The following is a 24,066-nucleotide window of genomic DNA, read 5'->3' on the forward strand; positions in this document are numbered from 1 at the left end:
TCTTTATATGGCACAGTTTTTATTCACTCATACTTCAGTAAACAACCCAAACTTTTCAACAGTTCATATAGGTACTGGAGATAACTTAGTTTCAACTGAGAAAGAATTTAGAAGAGTGTCCAACTCTAACACTCTAAACTGAACTCTTTAATGTGCTGCAAGGGGATTTTCTAAAACAGATCTTCATGCTTCTTTACAGTTAATGAACAGTCACTAGAAGGAAAGTCAGAAAATGTGGAAAAACTGAAGGCATAATATATTGCACTTGCCAAGACTCCCACACTATTGGCTCTAAATACCTAAGTGTGCTCACAGCCAAAACTTATTGTTCGTAATTTGGCCCAAAATTGTTAAAGCTATAAGGCAACTACAAAATAATACAAAGTATTAAGAGATTTCTCTCTAACTCTATCACACATTATGGTAATAAAACTGACTAGTTCTACAGACAGACGGTAAATTTTCTATTTTGAAAGCTCACCTTTAAAACCAGAGTAACTCAACTCAAAGAAAATACAAGTATAGGGCTTCACTTAACAAAGTTCAATTTATTTTTACAGCACTTACTGAAGGGAAAACACTTTCATACCTATTTGGCTTCTCTTTTGCTTCGTTGATTTTTTTGAAAATAGTCAATTTTGCTCATGAACTTTTTTCTTTAAAGAAAAGACTGAACTCATGCAAAAAAACAAGAAACACGGGGTCCAGGTAAAACAAAAACCAGCTCATCCATACCCACTAACTATTTTAACATATGAATATAAACCTTTATGTCTAAAAACACGGTAACTTTAATAACAGGCAAAATACTCATGCACAGTCAGATAAAAAAAATTACTGTTACAGTGGAGGAGAACCACAACCACTTGCAGATTGTTTGCTTTACATAACTTTTTCCTGTAAATTCCTTTCAGCATGTTGGACTAGAAATTTTATTTCAAAGTGGAAAACCAAAAAATCCCAAACCCCAAATCAGCCTGTAATCCACAATATAGAATCCGAAACTATCTTTTTTTTTTTTAAAGTAAAAGTACAAGTATAGCTTAAAAAGCAGTGTTATATTTTAAGTACACAGGCAAAACTGGGAGGGAAGAGAGTAAAAGTCCATTTAAAGAATTCCATCTTTTAAAATATGGATCAAGAAGGAAAAACCTGTGGGAAAACCTCATAATACTAACAGAAAGATGGCATCACAGCAAATCTCGACCTGAAATGCCTACAGAAACAATTAAATATAAGAAGTGAAAGCCTGTAAGAATTTATTTTTTTAGGCTGCTTCATGGGTTGTGAATCTGACAGAGGTAGGTAGAATAACTTCACTAGTAAGACTCCTGTTGCCAGGTGATTTCATGTGGCCACTGCAACAAGCTTTTTGTCTGTTCTACCAAATCAGATCCGTCATCTGAGTGAAAGACAGCACACACACAAGAACTCTTACGCTTCTGATTATTATGATTACTACAGAGGGTAAGTCAGATGCTTTCAAGTTTTTGTCTCACTTCTTAAGAATCAACATTATAAAAATTACGTTTTGAATACGCTGGAAAAAGTGTATCTTCCAACATACTACTAGCTAAAAGACGGTTATACTACTCATTCTGACAAAAATATTGTCAATAAAAGGTTAAAATTAACCTGACAACTGAGAAAAGAAACAAACAAACCGTTCTTCTGAACATATGCATTACTAACCCTTCCTTTGTTCATAAACATAGGCTCATAGAATGGTATGGGTTGGAAGTGACCTAACATATCATCTAGTTCTAACCCCACTGCCATGGGCAGGGACACCTTCCACTACACCAGGTTGCTCAAAGCCCCTAACGTATGTTAGCATTTGATGTAAAGTGCTCCTGTATTTAGTTAGTGCAACTGGTTGTCAAAACAGTCAAAGCAGATGTTACTTCCATGACTGACAGTGAAATATTCAGTGTATCTCTATTTTCAGAAATGCCAGAAAAGCATGCAACATAAAGATACACTGACTACCGTTGTTGATACATTTCTGGTGGGGGAAGGGAGGTGCAGAGGGAAGAAATCAAGCTCTCAGAATTAATAATAAATTTTACACCAAAAAAAGGATTCAGCTAAATACTATCTACTAAACAGAAAACTATCTGTGCCTGGCTCTGTTTCTTTAAAAATATTATCCAAGATGACTATTTGAAATATCACATCAATAAAACAGGATAGCAAAAATTTTTTATATCCAGATCTTTTTTTCTCTCCTTAACTCTTTGTTAACCAACTGACTATGCAGCTCAACTTTATGGAAATAACAAAATCTTACTATAAGACTTCTATATTAGCCACACATAATAAAAAATCCTTTGTTTCTAATACATGAACCATAAAAACACTATGGACACTATATGGAAAAAATACCTGATGCTAACAGATGCTGAACTACTATACCAAATCATTAAATTAACTATGAAACACTCCTACAGGATAAATCTATAATAAAATCATTATTCTATCTGGAAACAGACGTGGGTGCAATTAAGATTTTTTTAATTGTTGCCTTATTAGCATGTGGCATGTCAGTAGCGCCTTAGCAGCTATGAAGAGCAGAAGATACATCGGTGTGCTAACTTCTATCTGAGCAGAGTTAAGCAAGCCAGCAGAATTCTTGCTTCTTAAAAGCCCAGGCTACTGGCATCAGGAATGTAATGACACAGCAAAGATGATACTGATGCCTGCAAAATTAGCTTAACTAAAGAATTCAGCTATTATGCATTGCAACTATGTTGTTGCAGCTGTCATCTGGAGATCCTGAGGTCACCTACCTGGTTTGAGAGAATCACCCTGCAGTAGTCTAGTGAGCTGCTCAAATGTAGTATCTTAGGTGGACTTGGCTACTTTTGTTGTATTACATTACCACTACTGCAGAAACACCATCGCATCAGGAGAAGAAGTAGTGTACATCAGCACTACAAACCTAACACCTCAAGACACAGATGGTTAAATGATTCCAGAAACTCTGACTTCTGTAATTCGTCAGATTGCCGATATGATGCAGCTGATCTGAACCCAAGTAGTGGATATGTTGTGTCAGGCCAAGCAAAGCTAACCCCAAAGCTTGCAGTCTCATTATTTGCTTCTGTGGCATCTTCAACGTGTACCAATGTGAGGGGCTTGCGCTGTTCCAGCACAGAGAAGCAAATTTCTCACAAATAGACACAACACACGTTACACACATCCATCTGATAAGTACTGCACTATATATAGCTGCAAAAACTACATACAAAATTGGAATTTATTAGTCAACATAAAAATCTTTTCTCTTCATACAACACATAAATTAAATCCAGAGCAGCAGAGTCTAAATCTGAATATAAAATACCTATAAACAGTAATCATATGTTACATTTTTAAAATGTATAATTTATGGGTTTTTTTAGATAATGCAAAGCCTCAGTCCCACCTTCCCATGTAAGGAAAGAAAAACGAAATAATTTTTCAGCAAGACAACAATTCAGTGCCTTTCCTTTATTAGCACTAGAATTTTTATGTAAGGGATATGCACAAATGAGACCCACAATTTCCTACTTAAAACATAAAGGTCTCTATTGTTCCATGTTACACCAGTACTGCTATGAAAACTTAATTTCTCCAACTTTTTTTTTCCCCTTGAAGAACAGAACTACTGTTCAGTTACTGTTCCAAACAGAATGCATGCTCAAAGGGTGAGATAAGGGGAAAGAAAGAACAAATTACAGCATTCATTTACTGCCTTCTCCTTCCTCCTTTGATTATTAGCATGAAAGCTTCCTACAAAATGCTCATAATTCATTAACTCAGTGTGTATGTTCAACAGGTCCATATTTCTCCATCCACTGAGTTAATTTCCATGTTTGTGTAAAAACCATCTACAATGCTAATAATATAAGCCATAAACACACAGAAATATTATTGCAGAAATAATATTTGACATTAAAATAACAGAAAAAGAATGCTAAGAATGCTTGATGCATATTATAAAGAGATTAAATACACAGGTTGGTAAGAATAAAAATATTTGTAGTCACCATTTGGAAGAAGACTTAGAAACATGCAGTTTTAAGCTGTTTCTGACCAGGAGAAAACATTCTGTACATTGTAATTATGCATAGTGCTTTACTGTGCCTGTTAATCTTTTGTTCATTTGCAGACAGAATGTTTCCTATTGAAATAGTTATTCAGTGAGTATTTATTACATTTATTTCTGAGTTTCTGTATGTACCACAAAAAAATCTTCAAATTAAAGCCCTCACATCCCAAAATACTATACATTCAGTATTACGCAGCAGCAGTGGAAAGTGGTAAAACAGGCAGGCACATTAAAAGCTAAGGATCCAAAGTCAAATTGGAAATGCGCAGTGAAGAAACCTGAACACATCCTTCCTTTTTCACACCTATGTAAGTTATGCTAGACCCTGGCAACAAATCATTCCCGGAAAAGCTTATAATGATAATACGAATGTACTGACCAGGTATCATGTCAAGTAAATACATGGCTCATATTCATCCCTTCATGGGAGTATGACTGTGCACCACACAGGGCACGTGCTGCACCAGCAGGTTTGTACTCCCACTGACCAGGACAGTGACTATCATAATAATGAACACCACCACAAAGCTTTGCAACCTAGTACAAAAGCCTGGCATACACACAGAATCACAGAACAGTCTGGGCTGAAGGGACCTTAAAAATCATCCAACCCCCCTGCCACGGGCAGGGACACCTTCCACCAGACCAGGTTGCTCAAAGCCCCATCCAGCCTGGCCCTGAACACTTCCAGTGAGGGGATATCCACGACTTCTCTGGGTAACCTGTTCCAGTGCCTCCTCACCACTCTCACAGGAAAGAATTTCTGTCTTATATCTAATCCAAATCTACCCTCCTTTAGTTTAAAGCCATTACATGCTCACAGAACTCTCCAATCAAAGATTTAAATGCAAAAAATACTAGTTTCTAGAAGGATATGAGGATATTACTGGAGGGCACAATTGTCACAGAGCTCCTGAGCCACCAAGTCTACCCTTCTGTTATCACCGACAAAATATCATACAATCCATTTCATCAATTTTACGGTTGGACTCGATGATCTTAAAGGTCTTTTCCAACCTAAATTATCCTATACAAGTAAGAAAGTTTTCCTCCATTCCAGTCCTACTGAAAGCTGTTGCAGAGTCTCAGCACTACCTGATAGAAATTCCTTCAATTTTTCATCCTATGTTTAATCAGGACCAGTTTATAAGCATAGCTTATCTGACTACACTCTCCTTTACCTTGGTTATTTTCCCCTCCCCAGAGCTTATTTACACATTTTAACAGAGAAAAACCACACCTCCTTTTTTTGCTAAGCTCAGTAAACCTCTCTTCTCTTACTCTTCTTGAAAGACTTTCACTTGCTATGATCATCCTGCTGGCCTTTCTTTCTCAGTAGTCACATTTCAGATGAATCCTTGAGAATCAGTGACCAAAATCTCTTTTATAGATTCCCTCGACAACTATTTAATTTCTACCATCACAGAAAATCTTTTACTACTTAAAATAATTTATTAAGGATGTGCTATGTCATTTCTACAATAATAATTTATGCATTCATGATTTCATTCTAAACTTAGAAGTGTTTGTATTATCTAATTTAAGAGAATACAAATCAGGGCAATATCAGCATATTAATACAAGTTATTCAACTATTACTTTTTTAATTATTTCAAAGTGTAGAAGCATAAATATCTGTAAGTTGGGAAAAATACTATGCTTTCTTTTTTAGAGCAACAAAATTTTTCACTGTGATCTAATACTGCCACTTATACAATTTATTCCATCGAATTATTACATCATCAATATACATTAATATACGTACAAGATATATGCCATATATATTCAACTATGTATATCTAGAATATATATGAATACATGTGTTTTTACATGTATATGTATAAATATAAATACATACTATATACCTTTTCAATTTCAAATATAAATATCTATAAAATTGGTATACATTTTATATCTGTATGTAGGCATATGTAGTTTTATATCTCAGTAATACATATCAGATATAAATTCATACATACATCTAGTATCAATATGTACCTACATACATTTTATATAGATATATACACACATATATATGCATGTATAAATTTTATACAGATATAAAATTTCAGCCCATGCCTATTTTAAAATAAAATGGTTTTTAAAGGATGAGAATACATTCTTCTAAAAAGCAGTGTTCAACGTAAGGTTCAACGTGGTTAAGTGAAATATCCTATCAGTGTTACTGTTTACTAGTTGCAGGCATTTTTTTTGAATGAAAAGGTCATCAGGGTATCAAAACTTAAAAAAAAACAAAACAACCCACAACACACCACACCAACACTACGAAAAGCTTACCTCAGACCATAAAGACTTCTCAAGAAGGGAGTTAAATTCCCATTTTATTAAGGACTCAATTATGGTTAGCTGTTCTGTTGTAATCCTAGAAAGCTTCAAGCTATTGTTGTTTCTCCTTTGCTCAACATAATTCCAAGCCATGGTTCCTATGAGCCCTGAAGGTAAAGTCCTAACAATTGCTCTCGTTCCAGTATAAACTGATTTTTTAACCTCTTTATCATTTTTACAGAAACGTCTTATTAATAAAGTAGAACGTTCCTTTTTGTTTCTAAAAAAATCCTCTTCCATCTCTTCTTCACAGTTATCACTACAGTCTTCAAAACGGCTCAGAAAGGGCTTTGAGGGCGTTCTTCCAGTAAAGTTATTTCCACAGAAGTTGTCACCTGAGCACGGCGCTTTAACCTTTCGTGGTGCTCTTTCCAGACATAAATACTTATCCTTTAAACTATCTTCATATAACTGCTGCCCACTGTCATTCTCATAATTATTTGTCAACTCCATTAATCTGCAAGTGCAGGCCGGGGAACCAGTGGTGTTACTATCACCAACACTTACTGGCTGCAAGCAGTCATCCAAAATGAAGCCCTTGTGTAAACTGCACAAAGCCTTTGATATATTCCTTTCACTAGCACAATGAAAGTGAAAAAAGGCCACTTTATCAGTATCATTGCTGTCACCCTTATTTACTGCTGTCTGGCTTCTCAACGAAGGTCCATTCATTTTCAACTGAATTTCAGCTAGCATGGCTCTTTCCAGTGAAACAGGAATTCCAGTTTCCAGGCATGCCTCTCTCCCTGCTAAAGGATCACAAGATTTATACATCTGGCTGCACGGGATACTGCTTTTGTATTTTTTCTGTACAATGTTACAGTTAATGTTAAGAAATTCCACTGAATCAGGGATGGAACTGTTCCTCTCCCAGAAGTTTTCATTACTATTGTCATTAGTCAGTTGTTCTTTTGCCAGAGAGAATATTTTGGGCACTGAGCCCTGAAGATTTTCTTCTTCAAGTCTGTGTAAGTATGAGAGAGCATGTGTGGTTTTCCTTCCCGGACTGGCAGTAGGTCTTTTTATAACACTGGTGTCCAAAGCATTTTCAGTATTTCTATCTCCAGCTGACTGAGCAGGTATCACTTTACCCTGTACCACAGAGACGAGAACAGACGCTGTCATCTCCTCAGAGGTCATCTCGACACAGTCTTTAGCTGCTGGATGTGTGCTGGGGATGGGGCGGCAGGGCATCATCTGTCAATCCTCACACCATTATTTCAGTGTAGTAAAAGATTCAGTGCTAAATAATCAGGGAACACATGGTAAAATATACATTCACTACTTGTTCTTTTTGAACCGTGTTTTAAAACAAAGTAATTTTTTTGACTGTTGGGCAACTAGGCTTTCCCAGCCTTGGATTATTAGCATGAAATACAATAAGTAGCTGGTTTAAAAGTGTTTGTAACATAGCCACTTGTCTTGTCTCTTCCCACAATTAAATCCTCTATCTTATGTAGCACACGCACACTGTTGCCACGGGCTGCAGAAGATGATCAAACACATAATCTACATCAAAGTTGCATCTCCCCACAGGGCATCCAGAAAGTTGGTTTTCTGTAAAGAAAAGAAAAAATATATATATTGAACAGAATCCATGCCACAAAATCACTACCAAAACTACAACAGAAATAATTTTTTTTTTAATGTAAAGAGAAGGAACACAAAACAACAGACATTAATTAATTACACTGAGACCTATAGAATTCAAAAATACACATTTGAATCTGTCTTCAAGTCTCACTTTACCATTTGAGGAAATCACAGCCATGTTTCACATATTTAAATAGCTGTCTTCACTAAGGAAAGCTACATGACTGTAGAAAACTAATTTTACTGAAGCTGTAACGCTGAAATTGAACATAGAAGATATATACAGAGAGAAAAAAAGGAATCGTATTTTCTGTAATTTTTCTGACTCATAGCCAAGATAAGTTAAAACATTTTGAACAACAAAATAATTTTAAACCCTACACTGCCTTTTAAAACTAATTATTTTCCCGTTCAGAACTGAATGCTATCACAACTACAATTGTTTTGGTATTACGTGGTTTTTGTTTTCATTAAACTTCATGTTGTTACTGTGTAAGCATGAAGAAAACACAGTATTTTTGCCAGAAGTTTACAATTGAAGAAGCATGAAGGCAGAGTAGGGTAAAAGACTGAAATATTATCAATAATCTTTTCGACCCCTTTACTTATATGCCTTAAGCTAAAATGTTAATCTGTTCTTCAACGTTGCCATTAATTCATGGCTTCTTTCTCGCAAAATGCGTGGTAGACATAAATTTTGGAATCAGAAAATAAGACGTTACAAATAGTTCAACAAAGGAAATAGAAGAATAAAAGAGACAGACCCAGATAAATCATGATGAATTAAACAAATATACGCTTATATTTCAATTTATCATACATAGTGTTTAAAAACATTAAATATTATTAAAAAGGGGGAAAATGCAGAAAGTTATATTAAGGCCTAAGTTTACTAGAACAGTCTAAATTCAACAGAAACAAGGAAAAAATTATGACTTCGGAACTTCAGTAGCAAAGTGTATCACAAAGCTGAGGCAAACACTGGCTAGGTACAACAACTAGAGATTACTGATCAATCAAATGTTGACCCAAGCACTATTAACACAGGCAGAAGACACAACCTTCTTCAATTCAGCGCCTGCAGCTTAGCTAAGCGTAATAATTAAATCACCTGTAGATGATAACAACTAGGAATGATGGGGGGGGATAAAATCAGGAAAGCTTAATAATGAAAGTAATTTGAAATGTAAAATCTATTTCAATATTTTTCTCAACTAACTATGATTAATAATTTTATTTTAAATCATTTTAGAGTATTGGCTTTAATTTTTATTGATTACTAATCTTCACCCAAAAGCAGTCTGGCACAAGGTAAAACACACTCTTTAGTTAATAGGATATTTGATATGATATTTTCTCACACAATGAAATGCAGAAGTGTAACTAAATGTATCGTTTCCTCTGCAGCCTCATCAAGAAGGAAAAACAAATTTAAGAAACGTTACATTTCACTACAAATCCATGGCTTAAAAGCTTGCTAGCCAGTGACCAGCATTCTTTCTTCAGACAGTAACCACAGTAAATGCACAAAAAACAAAACTGCAATTTAATATTTTAATCAAGATTCCAATTTTATTTGTTTAACAACAGAAGAGAGATCAGGGAGGGTCGCAGAGGAAAGTGACAGAAACAGAACAAAGAGCCACAAGTTTTACATTCTCCAGGCATCACAAAATGCATGTACATGCCAGAGCAGCCAGAGGAGAGGAAGATGGGAAACTCAGATTCTGCACAAGGGAGAGATTTAGCATCAGAAAGCAAAACAAAAGCTACAGTTCATAGAAAAGTTGTGTAGAAGGAGACAGAAGTAATTGGATAGAGTGGTAGGGACAGGACTTAAACTGGGGTCATGTTGCCAACACAGTTCACAGACCACCCTGTAAAACACTGCAACACCACAACTGTAGAGGAGCTACCATGAGAAACCAACACCCAATCAATTCTGTAAGTCTACATTCTGTGACAGTCCCTATATTATTAAATTGTACCCTGAAATTCATGTTAGGTTGCTTTCTTCTATCTGAACTATTTCACTTAAAAAAAAATAAATAAACAACAAACCAAACAAACAAACAAAAAACCCCAACCAAAACCAACACACTTAAGCACACACACACAAAGGAGGAAAGTACCTGAGCATGCATCTTATTCTACCATTTCCTATCTCTCTTCTCTGTCCTCCTTCCTCTTCAAATCCCCAGGTAACAGCTTACTTAAATTTTTGCCCCTATACACTTGAAAATTGCAAGCAATCCATCTAGAAATGTTCCCATCTTATTTCTTCTGGCAACCATTCTGTGCATTCAAGTCCAAATCTACACATGATGATGCTGATCAAAGGAGAAAAATCCAGGAGAAGCTAGAAGGAGAAGGAACAGTTTTTTCTTGTTCTCTGACTCTTAAGTTTCTTTGTTGCTACATTAACCTTGTAAAAGGTATAAAGCACATACATGTGTTAGTAATAGTCTTCAGTACTGATTTTTGCAGGATTTCTCTCATCTATCAAAACATCTCAGTCTACTGATTCATCTTTCCTGTTGCATCAGAAAAATTCCAGTCAATCCAATGAAAATGCAAGCCACCAAAATATATTCATAAATGTACTCCCTGTAATATTGCTAAGCCAGGAATAAAAATTAATGGAATGGATTGTCACTGCAAAGAACATACTGCTTATTACACTGGTCGCCAAATGAAATTCTTTCAAAACAACATAACTCCACAAGGCAAAAAAGACAACACCATTATGCAACTTCAACATCACACAATGAATTTGAGACCACAAAACCAACCATGCACATTAACTTAAATTTTTTTATATCATTCTTTATGGAAAAACTTAACAAAAAAAAAAAGTAACACTGATTTGCCTCTGGAAACAGAAAGCTGCTAAAATCAGAGGTCCATTTATATCTGAGACTCTTCCCACAAAGCTCATTCCAAGGCCAGTACTGCTCTTCCCGAGTCGTCCTCCTTTCAGCATTGTTCTCCCACCTCTCACGCCAAAGTGTCTCCACACGTCTCCTCCCCAAGCTGCTGCTCCCAGATCTTTTTCTTTTCTCTAGAAACTTTATCGCCAATCTTCCCCAACAGTGGTTTTGTTGCCCACCTCTCTCCTCAACTCCAGAGGCTACATGCCTGCCCATTTCTCTCCACCAGCATCACTCTATCTATCCGTGCCTATGTTTGAAATCCATCTCATCAAGAATAACTTCTGCTCAAGAAGCTCCTTGTCTCTGCCCAGCTGTTCCCATCCTCTCATGACCTCTGCAACATGATAGGGAACCGATCCATCTCAAGAATTTTTTTGCTCAAGTTACTTCACAACTAGATCATTTTCCCAATCCTGTTCATATATGGTTGTACTAACATGTACTATAACAGCACAAGGGAGAAAATTAGCAGCATGGGGAAGGAAGGAAAATGCTGCTTAAGTTGGTTTACACATTTCTGCAATCTGCAAATGTGATTTGATGTTTCAGCTATGTCAATCTAGCAGCTAGCTGCCACCAAAGCTGGCAGATTTGCTCTTCCCCTCACTCTTGCCCTTTGGTCCCCATTTCCCCCATCTCATGCATCTAGAGATCATCAGTCCACAGAGTTAAGTTGATTCAGCTGGCTGATTTGTCAGGAAACTATTCTTTTCATCCAAATGCATTGACTCACCTTGTGGCCACATGATCACTATATTCCAAAAGGAAATATTAGGAATGCCTGGTAGGCACCACATGTCTCAGTAACAGCTTCAGTTTAGATCATGTTTGCTATGCCTAAATGCACCCTGCATGTATCAGACTACAAGAAAAGCTATCTAGTGTATGAGTATGCTAAAATCTCACGAAATAGCAAGTAAAAACCATGATGGCAGAGCCTCTGATCTATGGACAACTGCAAAAATATCTGAAGATGCAGCTCTGCTGAACAGACGACTAGGGTTTCATGTGTCCCCCGTTACACTCTTCTCAGTCTCTGCTTTCCACTCCAATCAACAGAATTGAATTCACTGTGCCCAGCAAATTCCTTAAACTGCTGGAATTCATTAGACATGTTATGAAGTGTGTTAACAGAATGTACAAATGCTATCAAGTGTAAAACTCATAAGCTCAACCAATAAAAAAGTATTTTGTAACTTACTGTAAAATTGCAGAATTATCACTCCCTGTGGCTTCCCTCACTTGCTTACCTGCATATGGGCGGCCAAAGCCTAGATCCTCATATTAAATCTTCAAACAAACATAAATATGCATTTGCATATAAAAACAATGCTGAAATTATTCAGAATCATATTCTTCCTTCCACATTCAACTCAAAACACACTGAATCACAGTTAAATCTGAATATAAAAGCACATGAAGTAGACAGCTAAGCCTGCATTGTGTTCAACACATGCTGACATTTTCTAAAGCCACTAGCTTAGCTGATGAAATCCATTAATAACTACACTGGTTCATTTTACAAGGCTTAAGTTATGTCAGAAATGTGATGTGCTCCTTCTATCAGTAAAGGAAAGTAAAAATATAAGAAACTAGATCCAGAGTTAGTGAATCATCCTGGATGCAGAGACCAGCCAACAAAGACAAACGAATAATGAAAGTAAACAATCTCGCAACTTTTCAGCACACACATTCACAAAATGTATTAAGTCTGAAAACATGTGACACAAAACTAATTTGTCTACTTTTTTTTTTTTTTTTACACTGCTGCATAGACTTTAAGACTTAAAGTGCAAGCTGGTTCTAGTTAGCATTAATAATAATTAAAAATAATATTTAATTTCTTATTTCCCAGCCATCTAGAATTAAATCTACAACAGTTGACGTAAAACATCCAATATAGTCAAAGAATATAAGACTGTATTAATTTACTATCAGTTTAACATATAATTCTTTACGCTAATTTCCTGTCGAAGTCAGTAGGAATTCTGCTTCAGAGAAAAAAAAACAGAGCATGTTAAGACACTATTATTTAGTCTAAGGAAAGGCATATGAAGGATCAGAACCATCACACGATGCGCTAAGTTAGAAAGCCTTTCAACTCTATGTTGTCAAGGAGAAGATGATTAGATAAATATTTGCGGATGCTGGATGGACCGTGAGAATAAGCAGCAACTGTGTGAAGGGCAAGTAGGGGATGGGTCTCATGGTAAAGATGGCAATTGTTTAGAGAAGTTGTGTGCTGCCAGAGATGCCAAATGCAATCCGGTATGTGGGATGCTGTGGGAGCTTCACAGGGAACTTGCTGAATGCCTGGTAGGAGCCAAGTTTATGGGTGCAGAGAATGAGGGGGACTGACAAACAGATTATGTGACATTTCAAAACACATACTGGTGATTTCCATGGGCAAACTGCTATTGGACTGGGACAAAAGGTAATTCAAGACAGCTAAAGGGCAAACGGAGGCAGCCTGACAATCCTTCCTTCTTTCCTGGCTACGCTGGGACAGCTATAGCTATTTCTCCAACTTTCATCCTACATGCTATATATACAGGGTGACTATCTACCCTAAACAAAAGATGTTTCAACACACACAAAAAAACCCCAACAACCAAATAATTATATTAATTAAAATTAATAAATATTTACACAGCATCTAAGGCATAAGCAATCAATGAGTAAGATTCTTGGGAAACAGTAAACTACAGAAATAATTTGGCACAGTAAGTCGATACAAAACTATTGAACATCTCACGTCACCCCAACAACTGTGTTTAAACAATATAATCCCAGTTCAAGCTCTTGAGGAAACAACTGATTCACAAGGAAAGTTGTTTGTACACTATAACTATCCATTTATAATTAAAAAAAATTTAATTAGCATTTTTTTCAGCAAGTAAGCTACAGTTTGTTCCAGACCAACTCCTTGAAGGGAATAAGAAACCCACATTTATTAACTCCTCTTTAATTTATCCTGTATCATAGAAGTTATTCGTTTTTCATTACAGTGCCTTATCTCAGCAGCAAGCAGAAGATACCAGGACAAGAACAGGGCACCAATATATCGTCATCAGTCTTCTAAACCTTTCTTCTGCCCAGGGAACCACAGGGAAACAGTGAGGAGGAAATAGTCAGATTCTTAAGAATCACTCAAGATGTGCACAAACCCTATTTGAACAGTTGGAAGCAAGTTATAACAACATTTTATTTGGCACAGAGCATCATGCGGAACCTCAGATTTACCACCAGTGTCTGTGTTTCAACAACATAAAAATCTCGAAGAACTACAGTATTTATATACTCTGTCAAGTTAGAGTCTTTTTTCTAATTTCTAGAATACTTATCAAAACACTATCAAGTATCGTATGTCTCATACTATGCAAATGGCTGCCAGATGGTGAACACTCTCAATTGCCTCATCATTCATCACTGCATCAGGTAGAATCCGAAGGTACTGCCAGATAGCATTTCCACTCTTCATTTCTTTAGAGAAATTCCTTTTCTGTACGAGGAGATGCGCTGAGAGAGCCCAAGACTGAATTTATATCACTGTCAGGGTCAGTTCTTTATTTCTTTCTAGATCTGATCTGCAATAAGCTGTTTAAATAAAACTTTCTGTTCAGTGGTTACTTGAATTTCATGTTAAGCAACCTTATCTGAAAGCTGTAATTTCATCACTGACACTCAGATGAATGAGTCCTATCTGAGATGCATGAAAACTCTAACCATTAAAGGTGGGATTATCCTTCTCCATCTCTGAACAAGTACTTCTGGAATAATTTCCTTAACTTTTTGAAGAACTGTGAAAACAGTCTCAAATGGGTGAAAAAGATTTTGGAGTACTGAGTCTCACATTCACAGGAAAAGGGAGTGCAGCAGAATTTAAAACAAAAATCTCTGAAGTGCAGAATTCAACAAACTTTACACTGGTAAGTAGAATCTCTTGGAAAGATTAGATAAACTATAAAGGAACACAAAATAACTGACAAATAATAAAAGATCTTATATAAAAGACAAGGACAATTAATGTTTATGCAGAAGAAAAATAGGAAATATAGTAAGAAATTAAAAAAAAAAGGCAGGTAAAAGACAAATGGACCAGTGCATCAGGACTTATTTTAAGAGCTGAGAATTCAAAAGGAATCATACAAACCATGTAAAAAAGGACACGATTAAAAATAAGGTTTGAGGTTTAAGCCAACCTACTGGCAGCCAGTAGCTGATCCTTCATTCCCTGTCACCTTCAGTGACATATTTTCACCGTCTCCCGAACAGGAACTCCTGCAGTGAGAGGAGTCAACTGATACAGGGGAAGACTAACCCAGGAAAAAGGAAAGACTAGTCTTCAGGCAGCATTATCTGATGTCACCCACAACATGATCACAAAAGTTGACATACACAGTGCAAGCACAAATCAGAGTGGAGAACAGAGGGAGAATCCGAGACCAGAGCGGAAATGTCACAGAATCACAGAATGTTTGGGGTTGGAAGGGACCTCTGTGGGTCATCTAGTCCAAGCCCCCCGCCAAAGCAGGGTCACCTACAGCAGGCTGCACAGGACCTTGTCCAGGCGGGTCTTGAGGGCAAGGGTTGCCCCTTGTCCTGTCGCTCGGCACCACTGAAAAGAGTCTGGCCCCATCCTCCTGACACCCACCCTTCAGATATTTATAGGCATTTATAAGGTCCCCTCTCAGCCTTCTTTTTTCCAGGCTGAACAAGCCCAGCTCCCTCAGCCTCTCCTCGTAGGAGCGATGCTCCAGTCCCCTCATCGTCCTCATAGCCCTCCGCTGGACTCTCTCCAGTAGCTCTTCATCTTTCTTGAACTGGGGAGCCCAGAACTGGACACAGTACTCCAGATGGGGCCTCCCCAGGGCAGTGTAGAGGGGAAGGAGAACCTCCCTCGACCTACTGGCCACACTCCTCTTGATGCACCCCAGGATCCTATTAGCTTTCTTGGCAACTAGGGCACACTGCTGGCTCATGGTCAACCTGTCATCCACCAGCACACCCAGGTCCCTCTCCACAGAGCTGCTCTCCAGCAGGTCCACCCCAAGCCTGTACTGGTGCATGGGATTGTTCCTCCCCAGGTGCAGGACCCTGCACTTGACCGTCTTGAATTCATCAGGTTCCTCTCTGCCCAACTCTCCAGCCTGTCTAGGTCTCGCTGAATGGCAGCACAGCCTTCTGGTGTATCCACCACTCCTCCCAGTTTGGTGTCATCAGTAAACTTGCTGAGGGTACATTCTAACTCTTCATCCAGGTCATTGATGAAGAAGTTGAACAAGACTAGGCCCAGTACTGAGCCTGGGGAACACCACTAGTTACAGGCCTCCAACTAGACTCAGCACCGCTGATGACAACACTCTGAGTTCTGCCATTCAGCCAGTTCTCAATCCACCTCACCGACCACTCATCCAGCCCAAATGTCAGTAGATGTCTGCAGCATCTCACACTGAGACAGCTTTAGTAAGTCATCAAAATACATCCTAAAATTCAAGCTACAGGAACACAGACATGTAAGTATAAAAATCTAAGATGTTAAGGCAACACAAGTTACAGATAACAAGTAAGATAAAACACAACAAAGCAAAGACCATAAGGAAAGTTCCATTATTTAAATGTAATAAGAAGCAGTAAGATTGTCACTAGCTGGAATGTTCAACCATTTTTCAGAATTCAGATGTTCTCCTCTGCTACACTGGAATTACATAATTTGTTACTTATAGTTTCAACACAACTAGAAAGTCATCTTGCTTTCAAGGAGATCTGAAAACTGCATTACCAAACCCAAATATGTATCATGATCTGGAAAACCGTAAGTACCAACTCAATTGTCCAGAGCTCTATTCTTCAGAGTAATAACTGTAGTTACTAAATGAATCAATTCTTTCTATGCCCCTTATCAGATCATCATCAAATTAGAGCCAAATCTGTTTAAAGCTAATGAAACAATTACACATCTTCACCACACTCTCTCAATTTTTAATCATCAAGATTTCTGTAGTGCCACTGCTGCACAGATTTAAGAGCACCTGATTATCTACACAAAGAGAGTATGTCCTCAAAAGGAAGAGTGTAATTCTAACTTCCTTACAGGATTGCATTTCCACTACAGGAAATTCAGCTGAAAATGTAACAGGGAAGACACATCATAAGCCAGGTAAAACTTTAAAAATTAAAATATAAGGAATTGCTATTAGAATAAATTAAACAAAGACTGTAAACACCTCCAACAAACCAATAAAAACAGGAAATGCCATTCAGTAATGCAATATAAACAAAATAACCTCTTTGATCAACAGTAAGAATTATTATGATAAAATTAGTGTCTTGTAAAAACAAAGGATAAAAAAAGGCAGAAAGGAATCCTAGACAAAGAGAGCTGACTTCTTCAGCAGTTCAAGCAGTATCAGCTGAGCAGGATCACTTTCCTACTGTTTTACAAACACATTTTCATTTAGTCAACTTGCAAGACTTGTTCAGAAATGCTTTGGTCAACCCCCCTACACCATGCTCAATATCTTATGTTCACTATATCTATCAGGATTAAAAATGTATTTTTCTTCCATCCATACAGTCTACCAAAATTTTTCCACGTTGAATTAAAATGTGGGATCAAGCTAGTGAACAGCAGCTGAAACCTGTCTCAGACATGCAGAAATGAAAAACAAGATGCAAGAGACATCGTTTAATTGGTCAGCAAGTTTATGAACTTTTTCACTCCACAACTATTAGCAATAACTTGCACTATGCAGATGGTGATTTGTCCTTCATCAGTTCCACATGGTGGAGGTCTGCCACCAGTTCTCCACAGCTGATCACTACACCAGTTACAGGGTCCTCATTCCCCTCCTTCTTTACATGATTATCAGTCTAAGGAAATGAGAGTGTCTTTTTCAGTGTGAAAACACCAGAAACCCCAATATTCCTTTCCAGCTTTTGTACAAACTACCATTTTCTAATTTCATTCTAAATTCAGTTTAGCCCTGAACCGAACTGCTATGAAGGAACACAGGCACTGGACACAACACAAAGACAAGGGCAAGCAACAGGTTTGTCTCTTTCAACCCCGAGCAAGTGTCCAGATAGTTAGCTCAGTATTTAATATGGGGATTAACTGAGCCTAGCAATACACCACTCTTGCCACAAGGTCAGAATTGCCTCATTCAGGCCCACTGAGGGTCTTGTAGAGATCTGCAGTGAACAGCAAGGAGCACATCCACAGCACTGCCCACATGTTCTGTGTGTATTTGAGTACCAACACATCCTTTGAAACACCTACAGCTTCAAACTGGGAAATAATTCAGTCCCATTCCAAGGCTTTATCCACTTCTAAAGATTCTGTAGTTCCCCTGGACTCAATACCGTCATTCATATCTTTGTTTTATCCTTTAACAAGTTCTCAAGTTCTACACACACGCACACCTTCATCCACGTAGTTTCTCCTTAGTCAATTTATGCTATTTCTCCTCAGCTGATAAAGCACAGTAAGTTCCTTCAGTAAGGCCACTCAGTCTTAAATATGTTGGAAAATTACTGGAGGATCTTCTACTGATCAGGACTCTAAGTAAAGTCCCACAAACAGAAGCGAAGAAGCAGAAGCAGAGGGTGTTTGTGCACAATGAATCTCAATTACAAATTATTATAAAAATATTGCAAATGGTGTTTCTGTTAAAGTAAGAATGAAAATCATCGTTGTCATCAAAAGACAAATAATAAATATGGGAAAAATGATTGTATGTATTTTCTGTCATTTGCCAATCACTTCTGTGGCCTTAAAATGTTGATACAAAATGGAACGGTTACATACAAACATTACTGTTCTGAGAACTTAGTCATCATATTCAAAATCTGCTACTTTGAAACACAAACTGTTTACGACTCTAAAAAGTCAACCTGGGACTATGTACTAATGTAATTTGCAAACATGGTATATTCTATTGTTCAACTTCTTCATCAACAACCTGGATGAAGAGTCAGAGTGTACCCTCAGCAAGTTTGCTGATGACACCAAACTGGGAGGAGTGGTGAATACACCAGAAGGCTGTGCTGCCATTCAGCGAGACCTGGACAGGCTGGAAAGTTGGGCAGAGAGGAACCTGTTGAGGTTCAACAAAGGCAAATGCAGGGTCCTGCACATGGGGGGGAACAACCCCATGCACCAGTACAGGCTTGGGGCGGACCTGCTGGAGAGCAGCTCTGTGGAGAGGGACCTGGGTGTGCTGGTGGACGACAGGTTGACCATGAGCCAGCAGTGTGCCCTGGCTGCCAAGAAGGCCAATGGCATTCTGGGATGCATCAAGAGGAGTGTGGCCAGCAGGACGAGGGAGGTTCTCCTTCCCCTCTACACTGCCCTAGGGAGGCCTCATCTGGAGTACTCTGTCCAGTTCTGGGCTCCCCAGTTCAAGAAAGATGAAGAGCTACTGGAGAGAGTCCAGCGGAGGGCTGCGAGGATGGTGAGGGGACTGGAACATCACTCCTACGAGGAGAGGCTGAGGGAGCTGGGTTTGTTAGCCTGAAGAAGAGAAGGCTGACAGGGGACCTTATAAATGCTTACAAATACCTGAAGGGTGGGTGTCAGGAGGATGGGGCCAAGCTCTTTTCAGTGGTGTCCAGTGACAGGACAAGGGGCAATGGGCACAAGCTGAAGCACAGGAAGTTCCATCTGAATATGAGGAAGAATTTCTTCCCTCTGAGGGTGACAGAGCACTGGAACAGGCTGCCCAGGGAGGTTGTAGAGTCTCCTTCTCTGGAGATATTCAAGACCCACCTGGACAGGGTCCTCTGCAGCCTACTGTAGGTGACCCTGCTTTGGTGGGGGGCTTGGACTAGATGACCCACAGAGGTCCCTTCCAACCCCTACCATTCTGTGATTCTGTGATTCCCTCCATTCTAGTTTCCATCCCACTCTCTCTTCAAAGAATCATTATCACAAATAAACTCTGTATGTGACCAGGCAAAATTACATTATTTGAAAGTCAGAAGAGTTCCCAAGTGTGAAGGGAAAGTAAGTAGGAAACCAACTACAGGCCTTCACTTGCAAAAAAAAAATCCAACCACAGATTCACAACGGCACACAGGTGACAGAATTGGGTGTTTCATGCTCTGATCCCATTCTCTTCCTACTACAACTGTGAAAGATGCTTCTATAGGTATGTTGGTGATAAAAGGAAAACTAGGGAAAATGTGGGCCCTCTCTGAAAGGAAACGGGAGACCTGGTTATCCAGGACATGGAGAAGGCTGAGGTACTCAATGACTTTTTTGGCTCAGTCTTCACCAGCAAGTGCTCCAGCCACACTGCCCAAGCTGCAGAAGGCAAAGGAAAGGACTGGGAGAATGAAGAAGTGCCCACTATAGGAGAAGATCAGGTTCGAGACCATCAAAGGAACCTGAAGGTGCAAAAGTCCATGGGACCTGATGAGGTGCATCCGCGGGGTCCTGAGGGAACTGGTGGATGAAGTTGCTAAGCCGCTATCCATCATATTTGAGAGGTCATGGCAGTCCAGTAAAGTTCCCACTGACTGGAAAAGGAGAAACATAACCTCCATTTTTAAAAAGGGTAAAAATGAAAACCCAGGGAACTAAAGGCCTTTCAGTCTGTGCCCAGCAAGATCATGGAGCAGATCCTCCTGGAAACTATGCTTAAGGCATGTGGAAAATAAGCAGGTGACTGGTGACAGCCAACATGGCTTCACGGAGGGCAAATCATGCCTGACAAATCTGGTGGCCTTCTGCAACAGGGTTACTGCATTGGTAGACAAGGGAAGAGCAACTGATGTCATCTACCTGGACTTGAGCAAAGCATGTGATACTGTCCTACACGACATCCTTGTCTCTAAATCTCTCTCTGGTGAGACCCCACCTGGAGTACTGCATCCAGCTCTAGAGCCCTCAGAACAGGAAAGACATGGACCTGTTGGAGCGGGTCCAGAGGACGGCCACAAAGATGCTCAGAGGGCTGGAACCCCTCTGCTATGAGGAAAGGCTTAGAGAGTTGGGGCTGTTCAGCCTGGAGAAGAGAAGGCTCCCGGGAGACCTTATAGCAGCCTTCCAGTACCTGAAGATGGCCTACAAGAAAGCTGGAGAGGAACTTATTACAATGGCCTGTAGTGATAGGACAAGGGGTAATGGCTTCAAGCTGAAAGTGGGCAGGTTTACATTAGATATAAGGAAGAAATTCTTTCCTGCGAGGGTGGTGAGGAGGCACTGGAACAGGCTTCCCTGAGAAGGTGTGGAGGCCCCCTCCCTGGAAGTGTTCAAGGCCAGGCTGGATGGGGCTTTGAGCAACCTGGTCTAGTGGAAGGTGTCCCTGCCCATGGCAGAGGGGTTGGAACTGGATGGTCTGTAAGATCCCTTTCAACCCAAACCATCCTATGATTCTATCTTATGTATTATTGCTCAGCTGTTGTAACTGCAACAAGACTAAGTCTGGAACCCCACTATATGTTTCAAATAAAAATGAAAAGCTAATCTACACACGAACAAGAGTTCAGTCATTTGGCAATCTGTGCATTCACATTTTAATTCTAAAAGAACAAAGAAAAATATTTCAAATGCTGAAGACCAATATTATTAAATTACTGCACCAATCCTGCACTTTCTCAAAATATATTTTATTTGTATACCATTCCTGACCTATTCATACCATTCATTCAGGAATCGTAATATTTAGTCTCTGATTATTTTTATTTCTCTTTTGAATATCTGCTATTTCATCTGCATATTATTATCATGCCTATTAGAGAATGCAAGAGGGAAAAAAAAGGCGGCTTTGCTTAGAGGGAAATTAATTATCCACTTGAGAAAGATGTAATTTTCAGAAGACTATTGATCAAGCATCCCTGAAAATATATGAAACAATTTCTATGCTACTACTACTGTTCTAACATTTCTAGGTATTAAGGACTGTAACACTGAAAACAGCACTACTCAAGTACAGTAAACAATATTTGCTCAGCAAATCAACACTACATTCATTTTTTGCCTATGATGTCTTTATCAACCACATCATTCTCTGGGAGAAAGCCCACCCTGACTTCTGACTCATTAAAGCCATGAAGTAATCTCTACGATGTTGGCTCCTGCCAAAATTAAATGTGCAAGCAGCAAGTCACCACACAACTGCAAAATATTTTTTCGCAATGGTGCAAGGTATTTACTATGATAACATGAGGTCACTACCAACACAATCAATTTTAAGTGATCATTTTAAATTAAATGTTTTAATATTTTTAAATTATTGTAGGCATGACTGTAATTCACATTGTAAATACTAGTAATTCAACTTTATTCAATAAATAAATAGGATGGAAATACACCCCAGGGTCAAAATTAGTAGGTTTCTTTTGTAATATACCATCATGTCTTCTAAGATAAATGGAACCAGACACGGAGAAAACTTTACACTCACAGCGAATTCCATGTTCCTTAAGCTTCACTTGCATTTCTTTAACAACTTATCTGAAGAACAAACATGCCTGGAGATCAACATAGCATGTCTCCATACATGATTATGACACATTTAGGCAATCCTTTATTTGAGGATCTTTAAAATGATTGCAGTGAATGTCTATACCCTTGCTGAGCAAATGCAGACTTATTTGCTTTTCTTGGTTATCTCTCAAAGTCTCTGTGAAAGTACTCTATTAAGCATTTCTGACAACTTGTAAGATTCCTGTTTAGAACCTGTGGCTTATAATTGTGCATTTGGACTTCATTCTTTTGGGATAAAACCTTCAGCAAGTGTTGAACTTAAGTGCAGCCACCATAAAACAACACACTCTTGGGTAGTGTGGTCAAGCTCCTTGCTTCAAGAATAGTAAGAATCTGGAATTTCAAACATGAAAATCTGTTCCCTTGATAAAACGGGATTTTATGCCAGATTTTTAGTCTATTTCAGTCTTCAAAATATAGTTAATTGGGATAAGAATGTGTGGCAAAAGCTAATTCTACACTTACCTAACGCAAACAATCACTTGTTCAAAGTTTGTTACATTTCTTAAAAGTTCTGGTACTGTCATCTGAATAGATTTAATGCAATTTTAACAAAGTGAAGTTGTTGGTAAAATTAATGGACAAGTATTTCAGAGGATATTTAATGTCCATGGAGAGTATTCAGTAGTTAAAGGTACACTGAAAAACAACAGAACACAATAACCAAGCATTACATACCTTAGTTCCTTCTAGAAGTAATGAATTCTGAGTAATTGTGATGTCTAAAGAGATGCCAGTTCCAGCTGAAGCTTTTCTTAGAGTTGGGATATTACTAAGGACATTTTCCTACACGGACTCTCCACTAACATGTAAACTCTGAGAACATCACGTTCACAGCCAGAATGATTTACAGAACTTCTCTTCTGTACCTGAGTAACATGTGTATCAAATTTGTTGAGTCTTTTATCATCTTTGAGATCTGCACTTTTGTAACAAACCTGATCGCAACAGGCCAAGTTAAAAGTTGGAAGAAAAGATGCACAGACACCTAGTGTGACTTTGCAAAGTTGTTTCCATAAGAAACCAGGCTAAGAAATGCAGTCATAATTTGGAAAAGGACACTTCCTTCTCTGGAACACCCTTTTTTATTTTGACATAAGCAGCAATATGTGCCAGAGACTCTGCTAGTATCCAAACAACCCTGCTTCATTAAAATCTGAAAATGATACTAGGGAATCTTGTTGGGGTTTTTTCGCCCTAAATTACATATGCGTACATTCCAATATTCATATGTCTCAGTAATAACATATTATGTAAAAATGAGCATTACATATATAGGCTACACTTTCTCAGTTAAGCGGGAAGATTAGTTTGCATCCATTTGATTGTGCATTCCTGCTGCTATCACATTACTTAACATCCTTACATTTAGCTCAAAACGGTCCTAGAAGGGAGGAGGCATATGCCTGACGTACACCCTAAGATCGAGTAGAGGAGAACAGAAAGCACCAGAGAGGAAACAGTCAGTGTCACAGTTAAACAAGCCAAGGAACCCAACCGCAAAAGGACTGCAAAAGACAACAAACCGGCAAACGCAATCTGAAATGCTCAAGGTTATTTCTGCTGTAACAGTTAACGAAGATGAAACTACTCCATTTTCTGTAACG

The 24,066-nt window shown here is 38.4% G+C and overlaps 1 protein-coding gene across 9 annotated transcripts in view; it reads right to left on the reverse strand.

The window, feature by feature from the left end:
- The window catches only part of PLCE1 (phospholipase C epsilon 1), a 167,386-nt gene that overhangs the window by 129,980 nt on the left and 13,340 nt on the right, over positions 1-24,066 (reverse strand). For 7 of the 9 annotated variants that reach the window (XM_075423432.1, XM_075423434.1, XM_075423437.1 and 4 more), the window contains exon 2: positions 6,392-7,996. In XM_075423432.1, the coding sequence (XP_075279547.1) occupies positions 6,392-7,636 (1,245 nt within the window). In that variant the 5' untranslated portion in view covers positions 7,637-7,996. Of the gene's footprint in view, positions 1-6,391; positions 7,997-24,066 lie in introns of those variants that run through there. The other 2 variants (XM_075423439.1, XM_009935698.2) reach the window with 2 other exon arrangements.

The sequence above is a fragment of the Opisthocomus hoazin genome, chromosome 6 (assembly GCF_030867145.1).
Source record: "Opisthocomus hoazin isolate bOpiHoa1 chromosome 6, bOpiHoa1.hap1, whole genome shotgun sequence".
In the NCBI taxonomy this organism is placed as follows: Eukaryota; Metazoa; Chordata; class Aves; order Opisthocomiformes; family Opisthocomidae; genus Opisthocomus; species Opisthocomus hoazin.